Source organism: Delphinus delphis, chromosome 19 (genome assembly GCF_949987515.2).
Source record: "Delphinus delphis chromosome 19, mDelDel1.2, whole genome shotgun sequence".
NCBI classification, from domain to species: Eukaryota; Metazoa; Chordata; class Mammalia; order Artiodactyla; family Delphinidae; genus Delphinus; species Delphinus delphis.
In genome coordinates, this window is record NC_082701.1 from 16,579,421 (window position 1) to 16,604,200 (window position 24,780).

Sequence of the window (24,780 nt, forward strand, 5' to 3'; positions counted from 1 at the left end):
AACCTCTGCTCCATCCCTACCTCCCGTCAACCAGTTTGCTTCATCTTTTTATCCTTTAGGCTTAGAAAGCATTTTTGCCTTTACTGCATATTGCTGGCATTCCTGGCTTGTGCTGGAAGTAGAGCAGGTTGAGGTAGCCACGTCTTCCTCTTTTCTGTTGACTTCTGCAGTGTTGAAGCATCACACGGACCTGAGCAGTTCGAGCTACTTGGCGGCCACCCACCACCCACCACACAGTCCCTTGGTGCGACAGCTCTCCGCGTCATCAGACACCTCTGCACCCACCAGCTCTAGTCCACAGGTTACAGCCAGCACGTCTGTAAGTACCTGCGTGGAGTTGGACAGCCCCTCTGCAGTGACAGCTCGTTCCAGTGGGTCTGGAGGACAGTGTAGAGAGAGGGTTGTAAGGGCCAGGGCAGTTATGGGGACTCGACTCATCTTGGCGTATTTGTCTTTTTCAAGTCAAAGTGGTGCTATTTGATCCTCCGTTACATTGTTTTCCTTGAGTTGTTTTTCACAGTAGACATGGATCTGAGCTGAGCCAGCCATAGAAAGCTTGATGCAGAGACAAACTCTTGGGTGATCTATGACTATTCAGGATGCGTGGGACTAAGTTTCACACAGAACTCAACAGTATCATGACTCTAACTCTGTTGGGCTAAGTAAACATGAGAGGAGGGATAAAAGAGAGATGCCTGTGGGCATTGGAGACGTTTGATTTCCTTGTTTTTACTCTCCTGGGGAGTGGAGCTGGAGTGCTGAGAATAAACACTGGGTGTGTTAGGGTGCTTGCAAGGGAAGCGGGACATAGAGCCCATGTTTTTTACGTGTACAGAGCAGAATTACAGATCCAGCAGGCCACGCTGGCAGTACTGACATGTAGTATGCTCATAACGGCAGGCTCTTTGGCCCCTGATCCGCTTTTGCGGTACCACACTCCACCCCGAAAGCTGTTTGCATGGCCATTCCAGACATTAATATCATTCTAGTGTTTTAATTACTCAGTGTGTGCCTCCTTGAACACATATACCTGTAGCTGCTTTGTGCCCACTAAAAGGGTCCTTTATATAGTAATGATAATAATAATGGAGATGGTAAAAAATAAAACAATACAACTGTAATGTTTGTTGTGTCAGCGCTGAGTGCATTATGTGTGTTACCTCATTCAATCCTTTAATGAATGCCCTTTGAGGCGTAGGTGGTATAAAAGATTCCCGTTTTGTTGGCAGGGAAACTGAGTCTTTCCAAGGTTAAGTAAGCTGCATAAAGTGAGGTGACTTGTGAGGGTGTAATTGTGATTCAGACCCAGGCAGTCTGACTGCAGAGCCAGTTCTCTTACCATCACGCTGCACAAAGTGAGCCTAGGTTGGGGCATTACAGAGGTGACTTATACAGGTGCTTTGAAGCCCCTTCAGAGCTTATATCAAGAAACTTCTAAGCCCACAAAATGTGCTCACTGAGCTGTGATCAGGTAGGAATTCTTCACATTGTCTGTCTTTACTTAAAAATCAGAGTCTTGGGCTTCCCTGGTAGCGCAGTGGTTGAGCATCCGCCTGCCGATGCAGGGGACACGGGTTCGTGCCCCAGTACGGGAAGGTCCCACATGCCGCGGAGCAGCTAGGCTCATGAGCCATGGCTGCTGAGCCTGCGTGTCTGGAGCCTGTGCTCCGCAACGGGAGAGGCCACAACAGTGAGAGGCCTGCGTACCGAAAAAAAAAAAAAAAATCAGAGTCTTTTCCAAATGACCTCCTTGTTCCTCCCCTCCCCACCCACAGATTTCCATAGGTGGTGTAGTATCTATCACTAACTCAGTTGTCCATTAGTAGGGGGTCTCAGAAAAACCAAACTATTTTAAAGAGGCGAATTCTAATAGAAGTCTTCTCTGAGACTTGGTGAGACGTCAGTATTTTTTCACCTGCCGCCCTCTTGTGCCTGGAGAGTGTAAACTTAGGCCTGGATCACTTGAAATTTTTACTTATTGTCTAATGAGTACAAATTTTGTATATAGCACTGTGCTGACCCTTAAGGCTCTTGCTGCCAGATTTTTTCAGAGAATCTGGATTTATATAATAGCAAGAAGAGTGATAGGCCAGGTAGTTAAAATAAGGTAGAGAAGCTACAAGACACTGGAGAAATGGTGGGGGAGGAGAGGGATGGGGTGTATGTGGTAGTGCTCCCACAGAAAGCCACAAGAGCTGATAGACGCACCAGAATCGCCTCCATGGCCTTTTTTCTTTTCTTTCTTGGAAGCCCTGGATATTCTGATTTGGTAGTTAGAAGAGAGGGGGCCCTGAACCTGTTTCTTCTTTTTCAAATATACTCCTCATCGTATGTCTGATGTGCAGCCAGGTGTGGGAACCACTTTCCATTCCCATCACCTGCCCTCCACCTCGTTCCAAACAGGAGAAAGTAGTTAAGTTAGATCAAATGAGTGCCTCATGGAATTGGGAAATCTAAATGTAGGGTGGGAGCTGGAGCCTGCTGAACCCCACAACCCGCTCCTGTCCCTTTGCCTTGAAGACACTAACAGCAGGCCCAAGGAGGTTCAGGGAAAGTACATTCCTGTTTCTGCCAGCAGTTTCACATTCATTCTTTTTTTTTTTTTTTTTGTCGTACGCGGGCCTCTCACTGTCGTGGCCTCTCCCGTTGCGGAGCACAGGCTCCGGACGTGCAGGCTAAGCGGCCATGGCTCACGGGCCCAGCCGCTCCGCGGCATGTGGGATCTTCCCGGACCGGGACACGAACCCGCGTCCCCTGCATCGGCAGGCGGACACTCAACCACTGCGCCACCAGGGAAGCCCTCACATTCATTCTTGACCAAGATATAGGGAAAGCTATCTCTTGAGGCTTTCTTAAGGTACACTTCTTGTAGTGGGGTGTGTAAGTTCAGCAGAGATGTGGCAGAAGCCTTTGGGTGTGAGGTCACTAATCCTCAGCCAGGCAAGACTTGCAAAAGTCTCTTCAGCCATTTTGGTTAACCAGTTACCCTAAATTTGTGAAGTCAGTGACAGTCTATTCTTAGACAGAGGAGAAGACTGGGATGAAAAAGACATTGTAATAACCTGAAATCGTAGGTGACAGCAGCTAAAATCCTGGCCCAGGAAACATTGCCTTTCAACATTTTCTGAGAAGGTCCTGAAATGATACGATGAATCAGTCATAGATCCCCCTCTGGGAACAGAGAGTAGAGAGGTCAGCTGTAGGGAACAACCTCTTCCCCATCTTCCTTCACTCTGGGCTGGCCACACTTGGTGGTTTGGGTTTGAATGTAGCCTCTTAGTTGTCTGCAGCTGTATTGTCACCATGGCAGCATGTTTGTCATCCCACTGTTTCACTCTGGGCTCTCACGGCTCAATCGCCGGTCTCTCTGTTTCAGGGCAGGGTGTTTGCTCTCTGGGCACAGGCAGCTCGTGGACATGCCCCTCCATCTAAGAAGCCATGCCCTTTGGCTCCCTGCTTTATTCCTCCGTCGATCTCCCGCTTGCTGCAGATACCCGCCGCCGCCTCTGATATTGGATCCTTGTTAGTCTTCTTTCCCAAGGGTTTGATCTTAACTTCCTATAGGAGTGAATTTCCTTTCTCCAGGAGTGTGAGCTGTACAGCCAAGGCTTCCCTCCACTCGTCTCTGTTGATATAGCTAGAACGCTCTTAGCTCTTTCCCTCAGAATAATAGCCAGAAGGGGAAATCACATAAGGGCTGAGCAGATGGTTGGTACAGATTTAGCTGAAGAGTTCAGATCTACGAGAAGGAGGTGCTTCCATGACAACCAAGGTTAGATGATCCATTGAGCTGGGCCTGTCCTTTGGGCATCTTTCAGGGTAGGGGAATTCATCTTTTTAACCCGAAGAATCACCACCAGGCTGAAGCATTGCTTTTAGGATCCCCCATGGGTCTGTGTCATAGACAGAGATAAAAGGGGAAGCAGAAAGGAAGATTTAGTTGGGGTTGTTAATAAGGCTGTGCGTAGAGGAGTAGAAACCGTGGCAATTGACTCAAGGCCCCGGGATACCCACCCCTGTAAGCTTCAACAGAAGTCTCTTTTCACGTGAGCCCATGAAGAAAGAGGGTGCAAGTGAGACTTGTGGACGGAAGATACTCCTCAGGACCGCTTAGTATTTCCCCTGTGCGCTTTGCTGTTGGGGGACTGTCTCCTAGGTGCAAGCAGCTCTGCCATCCCTGCCTGGGCCCTACCCAAAGACCCAGATTCCTGGTTATTGCTGATCCTGTTTTAAATCTCAGATGTATAATTTGAGGTACGTAGAATTGTTCCTCCCTCTTAAACTTGCCTTTGTCTTACAGCAGCCAGTAAGGAGGAGAAGGGGAGAGAGCTCCTTCGATATTAACAACATTGTCATCCCAATGTCAGTCGCTGCAACCACCCGTGTAGAGAAGCTACAGTACAAGGAGATCCTTACTCCCAGGTAAGAGGCCCTGGGTGATGCGCTCTTCTTGCTGGTCTTGCTGTCGTTGCCCTTTTCCCTCTCCTCTGGTCACTGAGCTTTGGGGCCTAGCCTTGGCTGTTGTCTTCTCTTTAAGAGAAGGTCTACCTGATCAGAGTGAAATTATTTCTTTACATAATTTTCTTCCATTATATGAGCACCAACCAGACCACAGGCCACAAACTGGCTATAGCCATGTTTTGTTTGATGCATACAAATATGTTTTAAAATACTGAATTTGTTGTTAGCATCAAAGCAGGATTTCACATATGAATGTTTATTTCCAGCTTTTGTTGACACATCAAAAGATTGGGCAACCCTGTATGTGCACTCCCGTGTGGCAGCAATCAGCTGCTGCTGGGTACTGCTGGTCCCCTCTAAACAGGTTCTTTTGCTTGAGTTTGTCCATCTACCAGCTCTAGTCCCACCCTCAGCCTGCTTCCCCTCTTTCTGCCCCTTGTGCGCATTTGAGTGTGGGACCTCTTAGAGAGGCCCCAGGGCTAAGCAGGCCCAGCAGAGAGCAGTGTCACTTGCAGGTGGAGAGCTCTCGTTCCTGCACGGATGTACTTATCCTGCCCAGACTGCCTGCCGTCTCACAATTGTTCCTTCCTGGTTTTGCAGCTGGCGGGAGGTTGATCTTCGGTCTCTGAAGGGGAGTCCTGACGAGGAGAATGAGGAGGTAATGGCATGGGCGTTCGCTCTTAGAAGAACACATGAACTCGTGGGTGCACACACTGCAGATGCCTCAAGACCTGTGGGTGTCAAGTGCAAGCTCATTGTATTCCTGTCCTGACCAGGAAGAGCCTAGTGTGGGGTGGGGCTGCTTCTAGAATTGGTCTACGCACTGAAACTTGACTTCCTGGAGGAAAGGGGGGATCGATGAAGATGCTCTTTTGCAGATAGAGGACCTGTCTGACGCAGCCTTCGCCGCCCTGCATGCCAAATGTGAGGAGATGGAGAGGGCTCGGTGGCTGTGGACCACGAGTGTGCCACCTCAGCGGCGGGGCAGCAGGTGATGGAGCAGGCACAGGCCTCCAGGGCCTGTGCAGGGGGGGTCAACGGGGAGTTGGGACCCTGGCTGTGTCCATGGAGTTGCCACTTAGTTGTTCTTCATATTCATTCCCTGTCGATGGCTGAGAATGCAGACGTTCTGTGGTGTTTGTTGGGACTAATGAGGGTGTAAGCAGTCAAATGCTGGACCTTGCTGAGCGGTGACTGTCCAGTTCTGACGAGCTCCGTGGTCTCCCGGGGTCCAGGAGGAGGCTGTCATGGCATTTGGGAGGCTGGTTAGGGTTGTGGTGACTGGATTAGAGGAGCTTTGGAGGCCTCGCCACAAGTTAACCTCCTTTGAACAGTGGAGTTTGATTGTTGTGGTCTTGCTTTACTTGGAAGAACTGTCCTACCCTCTCTCCCTTTAGTGTTACAGTGAGAAGCCCTCAGGATTCTCAAGTAGAAATATTTAGGGCTCTTGTTTTTGCTTTTTACTTTGCCTGCAGTTTTCAAAGTCTGGGCTAATTCCCCTTCCCTGTGAATCCACTGGGCACTGAGCCAGGGATACCCCCAGCGTTGTTCGGCCGTGGCCTTTTCCTGGGATGGCAGGCGTACACAGCTCTTAGATGCCGTGTTGTGTGCCTGCCCGTGTGCACAGCAGTGGAAGAAAGTGAGGGGTCTGTGGTTCCTAGGAGAGAACTGCTGGTGTCAGTCTGCCTCAGCTCCTCTGGTCGGGAAGCTTTTTTCATGCCTCCTCCCCAACCCAAAACACAGACACATGAGAAATTGCCTATTACCCAGGCACTCAGATTCGTGCTTCTTGGTATACAGGTCTTACAGGTCATCGGACGGCCGGACAACGCCCCAGCTGGGCAGTGCCAACCCCTCCACCCCTCAACCCGCCTCCCCTGATGTCAGCAGTAGCCACTCTTTGTCCGAGTTCTCCCACGGGCAGTCCCCCAGGAGCCCCATTAGCCCAGAACTGCACTCAGCCCCCCTCACTCCCGTGGCGCGGGACACTCTCCGACACCTGGCCAGTGAAGACACCCGTTGTTCCACACCAGAGCTGGGGCTCGACGAGCAGGTGAGGAGCGCTGCCTTTCCGTGGGATTAGCGGGGTGGCGGATGGGATTGTTGGGGGACAGCACCTGCTCAAGATGTATCTTCATTTTATGGATCTCCCCTCCCCCCCAATTTGAAGGGGACAGGGGACTGAACTTGAAGTTGACTTTCTGAAGGTACCATGGAACTGGCTATCATTAAAAAGTTGCCCACTCTGATAATTTTCTCTGGGCCAGCCCAGGAACTCTAGAGAGACTGGTCATGGCCTCCAGTCCACATGTCTGGGGAAGGAGGCGGGCTGGGACTGGGTCCTCACCAAGACATCTTATCTGCCCGCAGTCTGTCCAGCCATGGGAGCGGCGAACCTTCCCCCTGGCGTATAGTCCCCAGGCAGAGAGTGAGGACCAACTGGATGCACAGGAACGGGCGTCCCGCTGCACTCGGCGCACCTCAGGCAGCAAGACTGGCCGGGAGACAGAGGTGGCACCCACCTCGCCTCCCATCATTCCCCTCAAGAGTCGGCATCTGGCGGCAACAGTCACAGCTCAGCGTCCAACTCACAGATGAGTGGGATATGAGAATCTAAACAGACTCACTATTGGCATTAAAGCTTCAGAAAACTCTGCGTTTGATATTCAAACATCATATGCCGAAAATTTTCACAGTTTTTAGTGAATTTAAGGAATTTAGATTCTACTTTGATAATTTCTTTCTTGTTTTGATTTTTGTTTTGTTTATGTTTTGGTTTCCATGTTTATCGTCACACACCTGAGCACTTCCTCCAGTTGGCACACAGTTCAGGATAAGACCCTGCTGGCCTGGTCCTGGCACATCCTCTGCACTGTTGAATCACTGGACTTAGCCATGTTGGATGATCACCCCTCTCGCGCCCCTGTGGGCAGGGTGGGACAGCCAGGTGGGCAGAGGGAAAGGAACCTCCAGCTCAGCATTGCCCCCTGAGGTTAGGGTGGGAGAGAGCAGTGTGCTCTGGGCTCGTACCCCGTCCCTTCTGTTGCTTAGCTCAGCTCCGGCCCTCCCGGCTGGGTCCCCTTGGTCGTCTGTGCTGGAGCACCTCCACCAGAACCTCTTGGCCTGAACTCCAGCTGTTCTCACCCAGCTCTCAGCTGACAGAATGGCTTCCCCTTGTCACCCAGGTCTTGGAGACCTGTTCTGGGTTTCCTCTGCATTCGGTCATCCCTGTTCTGACTTCTTAACTGAGGTAAGCTGGCTGCGGCTGTTCAGGTCCCCATCCTGCCCCTTCGTGTCCTCTCACCTGCTCTCGCACACCATTCACACGCCCACGCACACAGTCCTTCCACTTGGAACGTTTCCCCCCCCTAACCTGGTCTGTGGAGGTAGGGTTAGGACTACTTAATCTCTCTTCCCACTCCCCTGCAGACTCTAGGGGGTCTTGGAAATGAGCAGCCATCTCTCCTGTATAATTCTGTTTTCACTGAGTCATTTGGTCATATTTCCCCACCCCCGTCCAGTTCCCTGTCAGTGTCTGTCAGATCCTTCCTCTTTCGAGCTCCCTTGCCTGTGGAACACTGTCTGGTCCTAGCTGTGGTTCCTATCACTCCCCATCACCCCCCCGGGTTAACCTTGTGCCTGTCTCATCTATGATCACATCACCAAAAAGGGGGGCAATAAGGACTTTTTTTTTTTTTTTTTTTTTTTTTTGCCATTTTGTAATCGTATAAAAATAGTAGACAAACTGCTTAATGGTTGGGGTTTTTTCACAATTTTCAACATTAGTGATTTTTTTTTTTGATTCTGTTTGCAAGTTAAAGGGTTTGTCATTGTTTCTTTAAAAACAATAATGCACCATATCCCTATGCATAAAGTGCTTCTTCTATTTATAAGGTTGAAAATTCTGAATAACCCTTTTAGCATTGTAAAAAAAAAAAGAAAAAAGAAAAAGAACAAAAAAAACCTTGTATTTTGTAAATATTTTCTTTTCCTGCTTTGAGCTGTGTATTGGCAGCGAAACATGTAGCTGTCTTTGTTCTATAGAAATGCTTTTCTTCAGAGAAGCTGATCTTTGTTAATGTCTTGATTCTGTTCGCAAAGCACAGACTAGTGCTTAAAAAAAAAGGAAGGAAAAATTGAAAAAAATAATAAAAAAAAAGTTACAGAATGTTGTATGCCAGGCCCTTCTTGTTACAGGACATGGTACTGGTGGTGGCTGAGGAGCCTCCCTGAGGAGCAGTTGTTCTCTGGGTCCTCCGACTGGCTGTGAACCTTGGGAAGTCCCCACTGTCTTCTGGGCACCGGGCAGGGTCCTCTGATGGTCACCAGAGAGAGTGGTTCTCACCGGGGCGGGGGTGAGAGACGCCAGGAGGAAGGGCGTCTTCGTAAATCGTCTTTTTTTTGTTGTTGGATGTAAGTAGTTGATCCACTGCTCTTAATGCTCCTTCTTCTAGTGAGGCCGGCCAGCATTGGGGCATTTTTTAATCTATTCTGAGTTGCTCTTTAATGGATATTTCACTTTCCATCATCCACCTTTTCTGGGGTTGAGGTCACTGCAGACATGTATATACTTTGCATGGAACCTGAGCTGGTTCTCAGCAGCTTTCTTCTGAGAAGGCTATGCTTGGTGTTCTTTGTACAAGATGAATAAGTGGGCAGGCCTGCGACTCTCTTTACTTCCTTTTTTCCTTTTTTTTCATAGCAGTCAAGTTGACACAGCCAATGCAGCTGCCTCTCCTGACTATGAAGCCTACGAGTTCTGAGGTAGCATTTCTCTTTGGCTGCCCTGTTGCTGCTTCTGTAGTTGCAGTTAAGACCTGCTCTACTTAAGCTTCTGCCTGCAGTGGCTAAAGCACATCAGGAAAAGCTGAGAAAAGTAGTATTTTGAAGCTGTATGAAAAATCAAAGGCCTGAGTGTTATGACCTTGACCTAATTATTAAGGAACAATAATATGATGGGTTCTGTTCTGTTTTCCTTTGTAGCATTGCCAAGGGCTACCTGGTATCCCTATCTTGATCTAGCAAACACTCTCCAATCTATAATAAGGCTCAAAGGAGAGAGCAAAGCAGCTCTGTAATCCTGCAAGGCATCTAGCCATTCATTCAGCTGACTGGCCTAGTGTCCTGCCTCAGCCCCAGGCCCCTAGGCTAATTTCCAGGGGTAGAAAGGGTTCCTAGAGCCACCCCAGTGTTCTCAGCTTTGAATACAGTGGGCTGGGTCTTACAAACTGAGTGCAGCCTTGTGAGCTCACCCACAAGGGTATTGCCCTTTGAGTTGGACCAGGATGGTTTGCCAGCACCAGAACGAGAGAATCACCTGAAAATGAACAAGTCTGAGAGCTCTTTCACCTTCAGGGCCCCAGACCCAGCTGGTAAATCCTGATGTCCAGGTTTTAACAATATTGTCATTTCCTGAGCTAAGTTCTCTAAGGCTGGGAAAGGACCTGCAAATCATACATCATTTTCTGGTCCTTTGAATCCATACATGGAGACCTTATTTAATCAGAGTAATAACTTTATTTTCCAAATTCACTTTTACAGCAACAGTGTAAATCATTTGTTAAAACACACAATACACCATATGGACATTCACAGACAGGAAGCTAAGCTAAGGTGGTTTCATGTCCCTCCCCCCACCCTCAAAATTAACAAAGGAATCATGGGACTTGCAAGTGCCAGAAATTGCCCTGCGCAACACTGCAAATTCACGGGGCTGAGTCCGTCAGGAGGCGAGACTCTGGGTCAGCGCCCAGGGTAACCCTTTCCAAAGCTGAAGAGAAACCAGAAGTCTCTTGAAGCCACAGATCTGTAGACAGGACAAGCTGATGACCTCCACGTCTGCCCTCATCCCTGCCTCTTTGCTTTCCTTGGAGGACAGAGATTTAAGGGTGACGAGATCTTAGCAGCTACTAGGAGTACAGGCTGTGTGTCCGGAGCTGGTGGGAAAGGTGACGTGGAGGTGCCAGCAGCTTAAAGGAAAGGATGCCAGCGTGTTCGGGAGGCATGACTGCGGGCTTGGGAACCCCGCGAAAGGGCAGCAGGTCACAGCAACCATATCTCCGGATTCCTCCACAAGCCTCACTGCCTGCACCTGGCCGGGAAGGAGATGGGAACTAGCTGGCAGCCTGTGGCACCTGTCGGTGAGAAGGTGAAATCCCAAGGGACCTCTAGCACACGTGGTTGAAATCAGGAAGAAAAGTAATTCCAGGCGTTGGACTCCTGCTCTCCAAGACTCCCCTTTGCCCAGTGGTAACTCTCCTACAGGTTCCTCTCCCCCCCACGGCCCCACCAGGAGCACAACACGCAGTTGCCAACAGGATACGGTTTCACCACTGAAGTCAGTTTAAATGGAACTTTTGATAAAGTGAATGCAGAGCTTGAAGCGACCAGGCGGATAGTGTATCCCATCTAGCCCACCCGAGGGACACCGGCCCTGGAAGAAACGGCGGTGGGGGAGTGCCCAGCCCTGGGGGCCGTGTCCTCTTTTACGGTTCCAAGCCAGCGTTGCGCTCTGCAGGCTCCCTGCCAGCACTGACCTGATGACCCTAAATCACGCTCTTTAGGCTGCTCCCGACAGCCCACGCAACACGAGGTGCCCGCTGAGTAAGGCCCTCGGAAAAAGGTACTGGAGGGCAGGGTGAAGAAACTGCAGGGAGAGGTTCAAGAAATGCAGCCAGAATTGGTGGCAGTAATGAGGGGCTGCATCTCTAACAGCTACCAGATCTTCACACCAAGTTTCCTCTTTCTTCCTCAGAACCCTTCCAAGACCAGCTGGGACCCAGAGGACAAAGGAGAGCCGCCGCACTGCGGGAAGTTTGGGGCCCAGGTGATCCTCTGGCTGCAGATGAAGCGTCTGGCCCTGGACTCCAACCACCCAGCCCCGTACGGTTGCCTTTAACTGTACCCAAATCAGAAGTGGCAGAACCAAGCCGAGGTTGCTGATTTTCTTCAAACAGCAGATTTCTACAAAGGCTGCTTCCCTTTCCCCATGGCAGGAGATGGGTTTCATGCAAGGTCAGCAGGGGCTCTGGCCAAGGATTTGGAAATGGTTGTCTCCTGACCTGTCACCCTTGTCAGGCGGCTCAGGCCCCTGGGGCCAGTCCAGGGCAGGCAGTGCATCCTAACCCCTGCTGTGGCCATCAGGCCCCGGGTGGGGAGGCCTGGGCCAGCCTTCCCGCGGGAGAGCTTGGAGCGGGACCCCGGGCTGGAGGGTGGGTTGCAGACCTTTCCCCAGCTGGCACTCGTGACGCAAGGAGTTAGTTGTACGACCCTCTCTCAAGGCTGCTGTGGGGCTTCTCCAGGGCCATCTTCACCACAAGACACACTGCCCCCTGCCTGACAGAAGGGAGCCCCGGGTGCGGGAAGGTGGGGGGTACCATAGCTTCTGTCCTCCTCCTGTGCTTCAGGCCTTCTTTGCAGCTGAGGGTTCTCAGATGTCAGCATCTGGTCTCCGCTGGGTCCCAGATGTTGATGAAAGTCTTTCAAAAATTGGGAGGCCCCACAGAAGAGAGTCACACTGGCCTTCTGGATCCAAGTCCCAGCTGGGGGGTGAGAGACATCTAGGACTCCCGTGGGGGGTAGGTTAGAAATCTCTTTACAAGCATTTCAAGATACATGCGTCCTTTTTTTTTTTTTTTCCTTTTTTTTTTTTCTTTTCACTATCATAGTCACTCAGGTGAATCCAAGCATAAACAGACAAATCCGACTACAACGCGACAGGGTGCAGATGGGGAGGGAGGGGCGACATCTATGTATATGTTCAGCTGCTCCAGGAGGACAAGACAGCATTGCTTCCAGCTGAGACTGGGGGAAGAACCATTTCCGAGGGGGCATGTTTCCCTTTTTGGGGTGAGGGCTGATTATATGCTCTTGGGGTTGAGCAGCGGCTGGGCTCTCTTGAGAGGCTGGCAGTCACAAGCTGGGGCAGACGTAAGGAACGGAGGGAGCGTGGTCCTGCCCTGGGGGCCTTGCCTGCCCGTCCCCGTGCCATCTCTGGCATCCAGGACGGCCAACCTGCTGCCAGCTCGGCACAGGAAGGGAACCAGGCCTTCTGGGAGAAAAGGCTCTCCAAGTAAACAAGGCATAAACGTCCAGGGTCACTGCGAACCCCACCCTGGCTCCCATCTGGGATGGGGGCAGGGGCAGGGAGCCGAGTAAGGTCGTCAGGTTCATTGTGAGGGACATGCCAGCTGGATGAGTACAACTGAGACTGAGAGACTGAGGTCCCCCCGCCGTGTCCGGACTTCACCCTCCTTGACTTTCCCCCTTGGTTTAGAGGAGGTGCCTCCCCATCTAAACAATGTCCGTTACTGAGAAAGGGGGTGGGGTTAGGCTGGGAACTCGGGACAGCGTGATGTAATGCGGGGTACAGGCAGTGACTGGGCTCCGCACGGCAGACACAGGCATGGTGGGGCAGACAGGTGGCTGCGGTGGCCGTGAGAGGTTCAGGGGCCACCTCCCAGGTCCCCCATACACTCCAGAGATGCCAGAGGCCCAGGCTTGGGAACAGGCGGATGTCCCCCAAGAGGCACAAGTCCTTACAAAGAACCGGTTAGCCCTAAAGTCCCAGGTCTGTGAGGTGCCAAAATCGTGGCTGCAGTTCCAACCTTCAGAACTCAATAAAACAGGGTTTCCGCGGGGCAGAGGGAAGCCCCTCAGCTCAGGACCCCCACCCTGCGGGGAGGGAGAAAGAGGCCAGCGCTCGGTCTTCTCCGAGGAAGTAACCCACAGGATGCCACTCCCGCAACCTTCCTTCTCCTCCCGCCCCCGGCCCTTCGTGGTGTAAGCCCTCCTCCCTCCAGAGGGTGGCACGCCGACCCGCAGCAGACCCCGGGCCACCAAGAACCGGAGGCCACTTGGTCCGAGTTTGCTGTGGGCGGCAGAGGCTGTGTCCTGCCTGCTGCGCCTCCGGGCCGTCCTCAGCATCTCCTCCCTGAGCTTCTCCTCTGGCATCCTCACGTCCCACACTCCCCCCCCTCACCTCGCCCTAGCCCCGCCCAGCCCCCCCACCCCCACCCCTGCACCCCGTCCTGCTCCAAAGGTGGCCCTACGCCTGTGGTTGCACCAGCGCACCAAGTGTCGAGTCCCTTGTTGCCACTGCTGCCTCTGTGACACCCCCAGAACGGGGCGCCCCCCCAGGCCCTTGAGAGTCCCCAGAAGCAGCTTTCAGAGCCTCTCCTCCTCCCTCTTGCACTCAGAGGGGGGAAAAAAAAAGAATCGAAAGTAACTGCCCAAGGAAATTCTGGGTAGGGCCATCTTTTTAAAGGTTTTTAGAAGTATTTTATTATGATTGGCCCGCCCGTCAATTTGGAAAGATGAACTTGGCTCTCGTTCCCGTGACCGATTTGGAAGTCCCGAGCCAGAGGTGAGCGACAAGCAGGTTACGTGATTAACCGATTACCCGATCTGTGAGGAGCAGCTGGGGGAGGGCAGAGGGCGAAGGGCCAGATCATTATTCTTTTTTTTTCCACACTCTCTCACTCTCGTCTCTCCACGATTACTGACCGCCCGGGGGCCTGATCACAAACCCTGCTTGGCCAGGGAGGCGGACACCTCGTCGGCGAGCGTGGCCAGCTGCGGTGAGTCCACCATGTCGATGCTGCCAGTGGAGGAGACGTTGCTGAGGTGCCGTGGGGACGTGTCCCCCGACACCACAGGTGACTTGTACACAATCTCCGCCCCGTGGTCGGTCTTGGCTTTGGCGTTCTCGCGGAAGGTCAGCTTGTGGGTTTCGATCTGCAAGAGAGGAGAGGGCAGGGTGAGGCGGAGAGGCCCCGCCAACTGCTGGCCTTGGGTGGGAAGGAGGCGTGGTGGGGACCACAGTTTCATAGTTTCCCAACGGCTAAGCTTCTGCTGGGTCCTGGTCACCTGCCAGCCAGCCTCCCAGGCCCCCTTTCCAGAGGCAGCGATCACTGTGAGTTTCTTGTGTACCTTTCCAGAGATAGGCCACCACACACGCAAACATGCGTCTGTGTGAGTAAAGGAAAAAAATTACCATACATAAGGCAACGATATCCACAAGCTTCGCACTTGGGTGTTTAGACTTAATACCTTGCATCGTCATCCGTACATAGCTCCCTCACTGCTCGCTGAGGGCTGTGTGGTTTCCTGTCACAGCAGATGAACCAAAACGTATCCACGCCCCTGTGGGTGGGTATTTAGGTTGTCCCAGTCTTTTGCTCTCACAGACAATGCTGTGTTCGAATAACCTTGTAGGCATCTCATTTCACACGTGTACTGTAAGTGTATCCCAGAAGTGGAATTGCTAGTAGGTCAAAAGGCGTGCGCGTTTTATTTTGACGTACACACATTGCCCAATTGCAAATGAAAGTGTGGAAGGAGAGGCTGGAGGAGATTCAGGGATGGGGCCGGAGCCCCTGCCGTCCAGCTATGAGCCACACACATGCCTCCCCTTTGCCAGTGGCTGATGAGGATGCTGGAGGTGGCAGCCGCTGTGCGCAGCACTGGCAGGTATACTAGAAAACACGGTGCAACAAAGCCCTTTTGAAAGTAGGGCATCGTTCCCAAACACACAAACAGCCCGTACAGCTCCATCAGAAAAACAACCCAATACAAAGTAGGCAGAAGACATAACAGACATTTCTCCAAAGACGAAGTACAGATGGCCAACAGGCACATGAAAAAATGCTCACGCTGATTATTAGAGAAATGCAAGTCGAAACCACATGAGGTTAACACTCACTGCAGTCAGAACAGCCATCATCAGAAAGTCTACAAGTAAAATAGAGTTGCCACATTATCCAGCAATCCCACTCCTGGGCACATACCCAGACAAAACTGTAATTCAAAAGATACATGCACCCCTGTGTTCACAGCCGCACTATTCACAATAGCCAAGACGTGGAAACAACCTAATGTCCATCGACAGATGAATGGATAAAAAGGATGTGGTATATATATACAGTGGAATACTACTCAGCCATAGAAAAACGAAATAATGCCATTGCACAGCAACATGAATGCAGCTGGAGATGATCATACTAAGTGAAGTAAGTCAGACAGAAAGACAAATACCATATGACATCACTTGTGTGTGGTAAGTGGAATCTAGAATATGGCACACATGAACCTATCTACAAAACAGAAACAGACTCACAGACATAGAAAACAGACTCGTGGTTGCCAAGGGAGAGGGGGGTCCGGGAGGGAAGGACTGGGAGTGTGGGATTGGCAGATGTAAACTCTTATATACAGGATGGATAAACAACAAGGTTCTACTGTATAGCACAGGGAACTATACTCAATATTCTGTGATAAACCAAAATGGAAAAGAATATAAAAAAAGAATGTCTATGTGTACAACTGAGTCACACTGCTATACAGCAGAGATTGGCACAATGCTGTAAATCAACTATACTTCAATTTAAAAAATTAAAGAAAAGCAAACAAATGAACTTATTTCAAAAACAGAGACTCACAGATAACAAACTTCTGGTTACCAAAGGGGAAAGGGGAGGGGATGATAAATTAGGAGGTTGGGAATAACATGTACAAACTACTATATATAAAATAGATAACCATCAAGGACCTATTGTACAGCACAGGGAACTATACTCGATATTTTGCAATAACCTGTAAGAGAAAAGAATCTGAGAATATATATATGTATGTATGTATAACTGAATCATTGTACGGTACACCTGAAACTAAGACGACACTGTAAATCAACTATACTTCAATTTAAAAATAAACAAAAAATGAAGTAGAGCATCCTTGACCCAGAGGTCTCAGCTCCAAAGGATACCTGGGAAGCTCAGAAGCAGAAAGCATTAGCTGGAGATGCCAGTAGTACATCATAATTCTCTCCTGGTGAGTCCTGAAGTGGTAAACACTCAGCCTGTTTTGGGTCCTAAGACCTCCTTGAGCATCTGGTGAGACCAGGAAAATGTGTACCCACGCGTGTCTGCTCTCATACGCACATGACAACTTCTCCCTACAGTTTCAGGAGTCCCTGGACCCCAGGTAAAGAGGGCCTATTGCAGGGGCATTTGAGTATAGAGAAAAACCAGGCTCCCATTTAAGCCATATGCTTGTTTTGTTCACGTTGGGTTACTACTCTGAAAAAAGGACTTTTCCTTATTACTACAACTGAAAGGCCATTTTGACATAAGCTTTGATAAGAACACTTACGTTCTTAAGAAAAACGGGACAGCATCCTGGGAATGTCCCCAAATCCCCCAAACTGAAAGGAACTCAGGTGGCAGGGGTCCTACGCTCCACTGCTTGTCAGCAGTTTTGCTCATCACAGAGGGAAATAGGGGACTGAACACAAGAGGACCCTCTGGGACCAGGTCAGTGTCTCCTGGGCAGTGGGCAGGGCAGAGCCCACCCTTTCTGAGGCATCACAGAGATGAGTTAAAACAGGAGAAGTTCTGACTCGGATCTGGCTCTAACTCATGTTCTTTGATGACGACAAAGCTCCGGGCATCCTCTTGAACACCGCCTCATCCAGGCCTCACAACCACCCTGGGACGGGAATGTTTCCATCCGCTTTGCTGCAGGGGAACCTGACGCTGAGATGGCTTGCAGATCTTGCCTGGGTCACGCCTCCAAGCAGTCAAGCCCAGAGCTTTTCCCAGGACACAGAAGCTTCTAGAGTCAGGGGTAGAGGCCTTCCTTCAACTGGGAATCACCAACGCCCAGGCCTACCCAGACTCATTCCATATACAATATATTCAGACTCTCTGGGGGTGGGACGTGGTCTCCTTAAAGCTCCCCAGGGCAGGGACGCCCTGTATTAAACAGGCTGGGGGCTGCGATGGAAACAAGCCGGCCTTTTGCAGAAAACCTTCTCATTTCCCTGGGTCTCACTTTTAATAGAGACCCAGGCGGCACTGAGAAGTAGTCCTGCCCCTGGGGAAGCCCAGTATGTGGAAGCCTGATGGTCAGGGAGCCCTGTGGGGAGCCAGGACCCCGTCCTCCCCCCGCCTTCGGGCGCCTGCATCACGGGTCAGATGGGCCCCGAGGTCTCAGTTTGCAACCTGTGATTTAAGAACACACCAGCAAAGGCTTCTCCAAAACTATGCTGTCGGGCTTTCACTGCAAAGGTGGGGTGTGTCTGTTCAGAACCAGAGGAGGAGGTGCTGACTGCCGTGGGGACCCTGGCGGCCTCCAAGCAAGGCCCGGCTGCCACTTTTGACCAGCGGGGCCCCCTTGGGCTGCACCGCTGCTCACTGCGGCGTTGGGTTTCAGTTGCCACACCCGTTCTCGGACATCCCTTCTCCCTTCACCACTCCTCAGTCAGCTGCTGAGAGGCACTGAAGACTGGAAAGTGAGCCACTTGCAGAACTTCAGGGCAGGCGTGGGCAGGAGACCCCAGAGGGTACTTCGCTGTATTTATGCAGAAGAGGAAAAGTGCAGCCACAAGACGGCATTCTGCAATGGGCCTAGAGGGAGACACGGGTGTCCCCCGGCCCCCACTGCACACAGACACCCAGAGCCAGGCCCAGGGCCTCTAGAAACTGCAGGGAGTGCTGAGGTCCTTGGTCTAGCAGCCTCCCCGTGGACACTTACAGAGGCTTTGCTGAAATCTGGATTCCAGCATCACTGATTTCCTCTAACTGCCTAGTGACCCATTTAGAGAGTTAGGTTACATTCCCGTGGCTGGCTTTGGTGACGGCTACTTCCTTTTGGGGATGCTTGCCCACCACAGGGCCTAGGGCAATGGCTCTCACCTTTAACTGCACTAAAGAGTCACCTGGGGGCTTTAAAAGCTCCACTCCAGGTGCCCAGACGGCACCTGAGACCAATTAGGATCTCCAGGGTGGGGCCCGGCATCAAGAGTGTTAAAGCTCCCAGGGGACATCAAAGGGCAGCCCAGGTGGAGCCCCGCAGGCCTGGTGGTAGCTGAGAATCCATGTCAAGCCAGTCAATACAGGACCCTCAGCTCTCCTGCCGTGGGAAACTGGACCAGCCTTGTCCGCCTGACTCTGTTATAGCCTCCTCCCCGCCCTGCCCCTTTACCTTTTTATGTCCTCCGCCAGGGACGTGGGTGATGTTATCCAGGGACCCGATCTTGGACTGGACTCTCTCCTTGAAGTCCAGCTTCTCAGACTTTACTTCCACCTGGCCACCTCCTGGAACACAATACACACAAGGGCACCAAGCCTTGAGTGAGGGCTAAGCAAGTGAGTGATTCCATGCAGACGCCAACCTTGAGGGGGAGCTAAGACCACCTTTTATTTAGAGCGTAGTTTGGAGCAAGTAGGTCCTTCCAAAGGGCTTGAAAGCAGTTTGCTTTCTCTCTCTAATCAGGGTGCACATCAAATATTTACTCAGCAAACTCTTCCTCCTCAGATGATGCAAAGGTAGATGACAGCTCAGTTCGCAAGAAATTATTCTAAAGTAGTTGGCTTCCAAAGAGTCAAGTCTTTCTATGCCAACATCCTATAAGCTACAGCCCTATAAGACCTCAGGATTAAACTAAATGGCAAAATGCACCCTTAATAAGGAAGGGCCCTGACCCTTTCTCCCTCCTCAGACACGTGATGCCATGCCCAAGTGTGGGAGATATGGCCTGAGGAAGAGACGAACTACATTACTTTCTTTGGAAGGATAAAGCCACTTAAGAAAGCTGCTCCCTTGGGACTTCCCTGGTGGCATAGAGGTTAAGAATCTGCCTGCCAAGGCAGGGGACATGGGTTCGAGCCCCGGTCCGTGAAGATCCCGCATCCCGCATCCCGCATGCCGCGGAGCAACTAAGCCCGTGCGCCACAACTACTGAGCCTGCGCTCTAGAGCCTGTGCTCCGCAATAGGAGAAGCCACCGCAATGAGAAGCCCGCGCACCACGACGAAGAGTAGCCCCCGCTCTCTGCAACTAGAGAAAGCCTGTGCGCAGCAACAAAGGTCCAACACGGCCAAAAATAAATAATTTTTTAAAAGATATCCATACTTTATTAAAAAAAAGAAAAGAAAGATGCTCCCAGCGTGGTAGGATGGTAGCCTCAGGAGAGGCACAGTTTTCACTGGGAGAGACTGAACTCCCACAAGATGTCCAAGGGAGGCAGGATGTAATGACACACCTTCTAGAGTACGTTTCTGCTCTGGCCTTTCAGGCGGAAGTTAGCTCTCCAAGATGGTAGCCACTAGCCACCTGTAGCTACTTAAATTGTATTTATTTATTTTAAATTTTAATTGAATTTTATCTTTTTGGCCACGCCGGTGCGGCTTGTGGGATCTTAGTTCCCCGACCAGGGATCCAACCCAGGCCCGCCCGGCAGTGAACGCGCCAAGGCCTAACCATTGGACTGCCAGGGAATTCCCCAAATTTAATTAAATAAAATTCGTTCAGTTCCTCAACTACACCAGCCACATTTCAAATGCTCAATAGTCACATGTCATTAGTGGCCACCATACTGAACAGCACAGGTATAGAACATTTCCACTGTCTCAGAAAGATCTATAGATAGCACTGATTTCTATATGGCATGAGATGGAGAGGGAAAGGGTTAGCACGGGGAGTTCCAACAGCATCATTTTCTGCTGAAATGAAATGACAGTGGGAGCATGGCAACAGCCCAGGGCCCCATGTTGTAGCTGGGGCAACTGGTGAAATGCTCCTCACGTTGGCTGAGGACCAAACTGGGACATCCTCATTAGCCAGGCTTTGGGGGCCAGATCAGGCCCTTTCCCAGCTCTACATACCCCGTGTGAAGCCTGCTTGGAGAACTGCGGGTTAGGATTTAGACCATCATCTGCCCTCCCTCCTTATCTCGTCTTGGCCAGCCTGGCCCTGCTCAGGAACAACACGCGAAGCCACGCCTCCCAGGCCGCAGCAAGTCCCACCCTTAACACTCTCCTTGATGGCCCATCCCCTCAGTCCTTCCCAACCACTTCCGGAGAAGGCACCACCCCATCCTGCCCCACCCCTCGGGCCTCCCCGCCCCGTCCTTGCCTTCCGCAAGGGCTGGCTACCTGGCTTATGATGGATGTTGCCTAATGAGCCACACTTGGAGGTCACCTTGCTCAGATCCACTGGTTTGTAGACTATTTGCACCTGCAGGAGAGAGAGAATGAGAGGGACAGTAAAATAGGATTATTCTACTGGGGGCGTAACGCAATGAAAAGCAGCTAAGTCCAGGCCCTGCTCGGTGTTTTCCTGTCTGCCACGAGGAAGACACCCTAGTCATGGCGGGAAAATGTGTTGGAATTCTGCCAACCTTGCCCCAGGGGAGCTGGGTCTTCACAAAACAAATGGAGTGGCCTTCAATTCCACAGGACAAGGACCCTCGGGGAAAAACAGGGCTACTTCCCCATTGTGCAGGGCCTACACCTCTGGTTTAGCAAACACTTACACGAGATAAAGTTATTCTCTTTCCTGACATGACATCCACAGATCACGTTCAGTGAAGACAGAAAGAAAGAAGGGATCAATACGATCTGTTTGTGCAGCATTTGAAAAATCTTGGAAAAGCAAGAGAGCCATATCTGCTGGGCCTCTGAGAGCAGAGGGCGGCGTGGGGCTGTTAGCATTCCTCCCAGGAGAAGCTTCACAAACCCAGCAGCCCACAACAGAGAGGGCCCCAGAGCAGTCCCACAGCCCAGTAAGAGTCAAGCACCAGCTGTCCCCCGCACCCCCCCCACACCCTGCCCCAGGGCACACAGTGTCCTGGACATTTTGGTTCTTTACAGAAAGGAGCAAAGCAACACCAGCAGGATGGGCAGGCGGCACAGCAGAAATCACAGGTTTAGTGTCTCAGGCAGGTTCAGCAGACACACGTAGGGGAGGCCTAAGGGCCTCAGGGCTCAGAGCCAGCCTGAGGGTCCAGCACGTGGCCAGGCCACACAGCCACCCCCCGCCCCAACCGCCTGCTGATCTCAGCGCCCCAGAGGAGAAACCCACGGGGACCCAGCATTAGCAGAGGGGTCTCCTAGAGGAAGTCTCTACAAAGCCATGGCTGTGAGGGGTCCCTGATGGTCCCTGGGTGACACTTCCCTCATGTGAGGTCACCTGAGGGTACAGGAGGCCCATTGCCGTGGAGCCAGTCGGCCCCTGCGCCCTGCCCTGGAGTCACCCAGGAGAGAGACGGCCTCGTGCCTGAGAACGGGGTTAACAAGGACATCAGAAAAAAAGGAGTTTTTACTTAGGTCTAAATCATCTGGGACAATCCCAAATTACGCTAGTTAATCAAAATCATACTGGCGTCTGCCGATTACTGATGGAGTTGATTCAGGCTGACAGGTGGACGTGGCCTGTGTGCGTGGGTACATGGAGGGAGGTGTGGAGAGCCCGCACCTGTGGGCGCTGGTGAGTTAACGTGGATTCTGAGCACGATGGGCCCTCGGGGGTGGGGCGGGGCAGGGCTATGGGAACTCCCCCCTCCTTCCCTTTAGGAGGGAGATGAAAGTGAGGCTGGTGTGTACAGGCTTCCTTCTCTTCCCTTCAGCCTGGATGCAGTAACCAGTGGGGGAGAAGGGAGGGTGGAGCTGTGAAGAAAGGAGAGCCTGGATTGGCAGGGAGGGGAAAGGAATGGGGATGGGGAAGGGAGGGGAGGGGAAAGGAATGGGGAGGGAAAAGGGAGGGGAAAGGAATGGGGGAGGGGGAAGGGAGGAGGAAGGAATGGGGGAGGGAGAAGGGAGGGGGAAGGAATGGGGAAGGGAAGGAATGGGAGAAGGGAGGGGAGGGGAAAGGAATGGGGAGGGAAAAGGGAGGGGAAAGGAATGGGGAGGGAGAAGGGAGGGGAAAGGAATGGGGGAGGGGGAAGGAATGGGGAGGGGAAAGGAATGGGGGAAGGGAAAGGAATGGGGAGGGAGAAGGGAGGGGAGGGGAAAGGAATTGGGGGAAGGGAGAGGAGGGGAAAGGAAAGGGGGAGGGGGAAGGAATGGGGAGGGGGAAGGAATGGGGAGGAGAAGAGGGGGGAAAGGAATGGGGGGGAAGGAATGAGGAGGGGGAAGGAATGGGGGAAGGGAGGGGAGGGGAAAGGAATGGGGGAAGGGAAAGGAATGGGGAGGGAGAAGGGAGGGGAGGGTAAAGGAATGGAGGGAAGGGAGAGGAGGGGAAAGGAAACGGGGAGGGGAGGGAGAGGGGGTCAGGCAGACTGGAGGCCAGGGAGGGGGAGGGAGGAGGCCAGGCTCTGGAGTGCATCCCGGAGCCGGCCAGGAGGCAGGGAGAATCCCTAGGAGAAGGAACAGAGCCTGCCTGCTGGGGAGTCACCTCCCAGCTGAGGAGAAGAGGGGCAGGGAGCAAACAGAGGCAGAGCCCAGGCCAAGGGTCCACTGTCCCCAAAACGCCTGAGGCTGACATTGTGCTGGGGCTTGTCACCCCCCAACCTTTCACCAGGAGAAGAGCTCTCTGTGGCGGCTCCTACTGCCGGGGCCACAGGCCACGGACAGCGCTCGGGGGCCAGCCCGGGACATCCTGTGGCACTCTGCCGTGGTCACAGACTAGGCCACCAGCTGGCAGAGTGCAGGGGGGAGGGGAGGTGCCCCTGAGGAAGTCCCTTGATGTCCTGGGCACCGCCAGCCGCAGAGGGAATGTACCCCCTGCCCCCACCTTCCGCCTGAAGGAGCGGGGCGCTGACTGCAGCCACTGGACCCCACCCCTCGGCCCTAGCAGCACAAGCTCCCACCAGCTGACCAGACACACCAGACGCGAGTTAAACCGGAAAGCACATGTCTTTCCTTCTCTGGCCAGAGCCTGCCATCTGCAGGGAAGCGAGAGCCCGAGTCAAAGCTAAAACAGCAACGTCCCTGGGAGGCCAGGATCACAGCCTGGGGTGGTCCCCAGCCCTTCTCTTGGCGGAAGACGAGGTGGCAGTGGGACGGGAGAGCAGGGGAGATACTGAGCAGACACTGGTGAGGAAGCGTGAGTGGAGCGCCATGCAGCAGCCTCGTCAGTGGCAGAGCCAGGACCCGGCGCGCAGGGCAGGAGGCAGCAGCGCATTGCAAGAATAAACCCCCAGGTCCGGACGCAGATATGCGGGCCCAGGCTGGGCACTTTCTGGAGAGACAGGGAGGTCTCTCCCACTGTCACCCCGGCACTGCCAGCCTGAGGCCAGATGCCTGCTCTCAGAAACCATCCTCCTCCCCATGGGTGGACCTCAAAGGGTCTCGAACATCCCGTTCCCCGACGTGTTCATAAACATTTGCCTCCAGCTGACCAAGAAGGCTGGGGGAGCGAGGGAGGCTGCGGAGAAGGGGGGCCGAGCCTCAGGATGCCGCGTTTGCACCCATTTGTCTGTGAACTTGGAGGATAACAGCAGAGCCGGCCAAGTGGGCAGGCGAGAATGAGGATGCCAGGCCCAAATCTCAGGGACACATCCGCTGGGGATGCAGGGAGTCCGCAGGGACACCTGGCGGAGGCCAAATCTAAAAGGGCTCCAAGCCGCGTTTCTGTCCGCCCTCGGCCGCGGGCAGGTCCCTGGTGCACTTCTGTGGGGCTCTTTCGCATCTGGAGCTTCTGCCGGGGGTGGAGCTGTTTTCAAACATGAGCCGAGAGGCTTAAGCATCAGCTCATCCCTCGCAAATGCAGAAGTCAAAGGCGCGCAGAGCCTGGCCTCTGCTTGCTCTGACGCAGGATGGTAAAGACCTTTGTGTCGGCTCGTCAGAACAAGCGGGCCAGCTGTCCCCAGTGGAGCCCCTTAAAGTGAACCTGACCAGGTGACGGAGCAGTCAGGTGCTGCCACCTTCAGCCCAAACTCAAACGAGCTGTGGGGCTCCCAGTGAGTGGGGGCGAAGATGGGGCTTATGCTGTGAGGACCCGGCCACCAGGAACAGGTCGGAGAGAGGACCAGTCACCTTCCCCGTTCCACCCATGCAGCGCTGGGGCGCCCCTCCCGGAACGGTGGGCACGGGTGTGGGGAGCCTGAGCTACATTTACCTGGGGACCCGGACAGGCTCCGAGCCTGAGAACGGTTTATTCTATGCAATGTGCAAGTACAAACTCATGCCACTTCTCAAACCCGGAACCGCAGCGCGGCGCAGGGATAGCGTGACAGTACTCACACTGCCGCCTCCTGGCACGTGTTTGATATTATCCTTTGAGCCACACTTGGACTGGACGTTGCTAAGATCCAGCTTCTTATTAATTATCTGCACCTTTGACAGCCAGAAAAAAGGATGAGTGACACACCACACTCAGATGCACCTGCCCCGCACAAACATGTCTGGCTGCAGGCCAGGGAGAGGAGGACAGGGCTCACTCACACCTCCCGGGAAGCATTCCAGAGCTGTGAGTGGCTGGAGGTGGACCCCACCTTACAGCACTGGGTTTACAAAACGGATCCCCCAGGAGGCAGCTCTTCCCTTTACATGAGGCTTGCGTTAGGGAGGCCCCCCCAGAGAGCACCTTGGAGGCCTAA

General features: G+C 52.7%; 2 protein-coding genes across 10 annotated transcripts in view; one reads left to right on the forward strand and one right to left on the reverse strand.

Annotated features, from left to right (window-relative positions):
- Window positions 1-8,629, forward strand: part of KANSL1 (KAT8 regulatory NSL complex subunit 1) — a 169,559-nt gene extending 160,930 nt beyond the window's left edge. For all 3 annotated transcript variants that reach the window (XM_059997145.1, XM_059997144.1, XM_059997146.1), the window contains 6 exons: window positions 171-319; window positions 4,301-4,422; window positions 5,062-5,119; window positions 5,340-5,452; window positions 6,262-6,514; window positions 6,832-8,629. In XM_059997145.1, coding sequence (XP_059853128.1) covers window positions 171-319; window positions 4,301-4,422; window positions 5,062-5,119; window positions 5,340-5,452; window positions 6,262-6,514; window positions 6,832-7,059 — 923 coding nt within the window. In that variant the 3' untranslated portion in view covers window positions 7,060-8,629. The remainder of the gene's footprint in view (window positions 1-170; window positions 320-4,300; window positions 4,423-5,061; window positions 5,120-5,339; window positions 5,453-6,261; window positions 6,515-6,831) is intronic.
- Window positions 8,630-13,489: 4,860 nt separating this feature from the next.
- MAPT (microtubule associated protein tau) overlaps window positions 13,490-24,780 on the reverse strand; it is a 102,120-nt gene continuing 90,829 nt past the window's right edge. For 4 of the 7 annotated variants that reach the window (XM_069540139.1, XM_069540137.1, XM_069540136.1 and 1 more), the window contains 4 exons: window positions 24,425-24,517; window positions 20,396-20,477; window positions 18,445-18,557; window positions 13,490-14,196 (listed from right to left, as the gene is read on the reverse strand). In XM_069540139.1, coding sequence (XP_069396240.1) covers window positions 13,981-14,196; window positions 18,445-18,557; window positions 20,396-20,477; window positions 24,425-24,517 — 504 coding nt within the window. In that variant the 3' untranslated portion in view covers window positions 13,490-13,980. The remainder of the gene's footprint in view (window positions 14,197-18,444; window positions 18,558-20,395; window positions 20,478-24,424; window positions 24,518-24,780) is intronic. The other 3 variants (XM_069540141.1, XM_069540140.1, XM_069540138.1) reach the window with 1 other exon arrangement.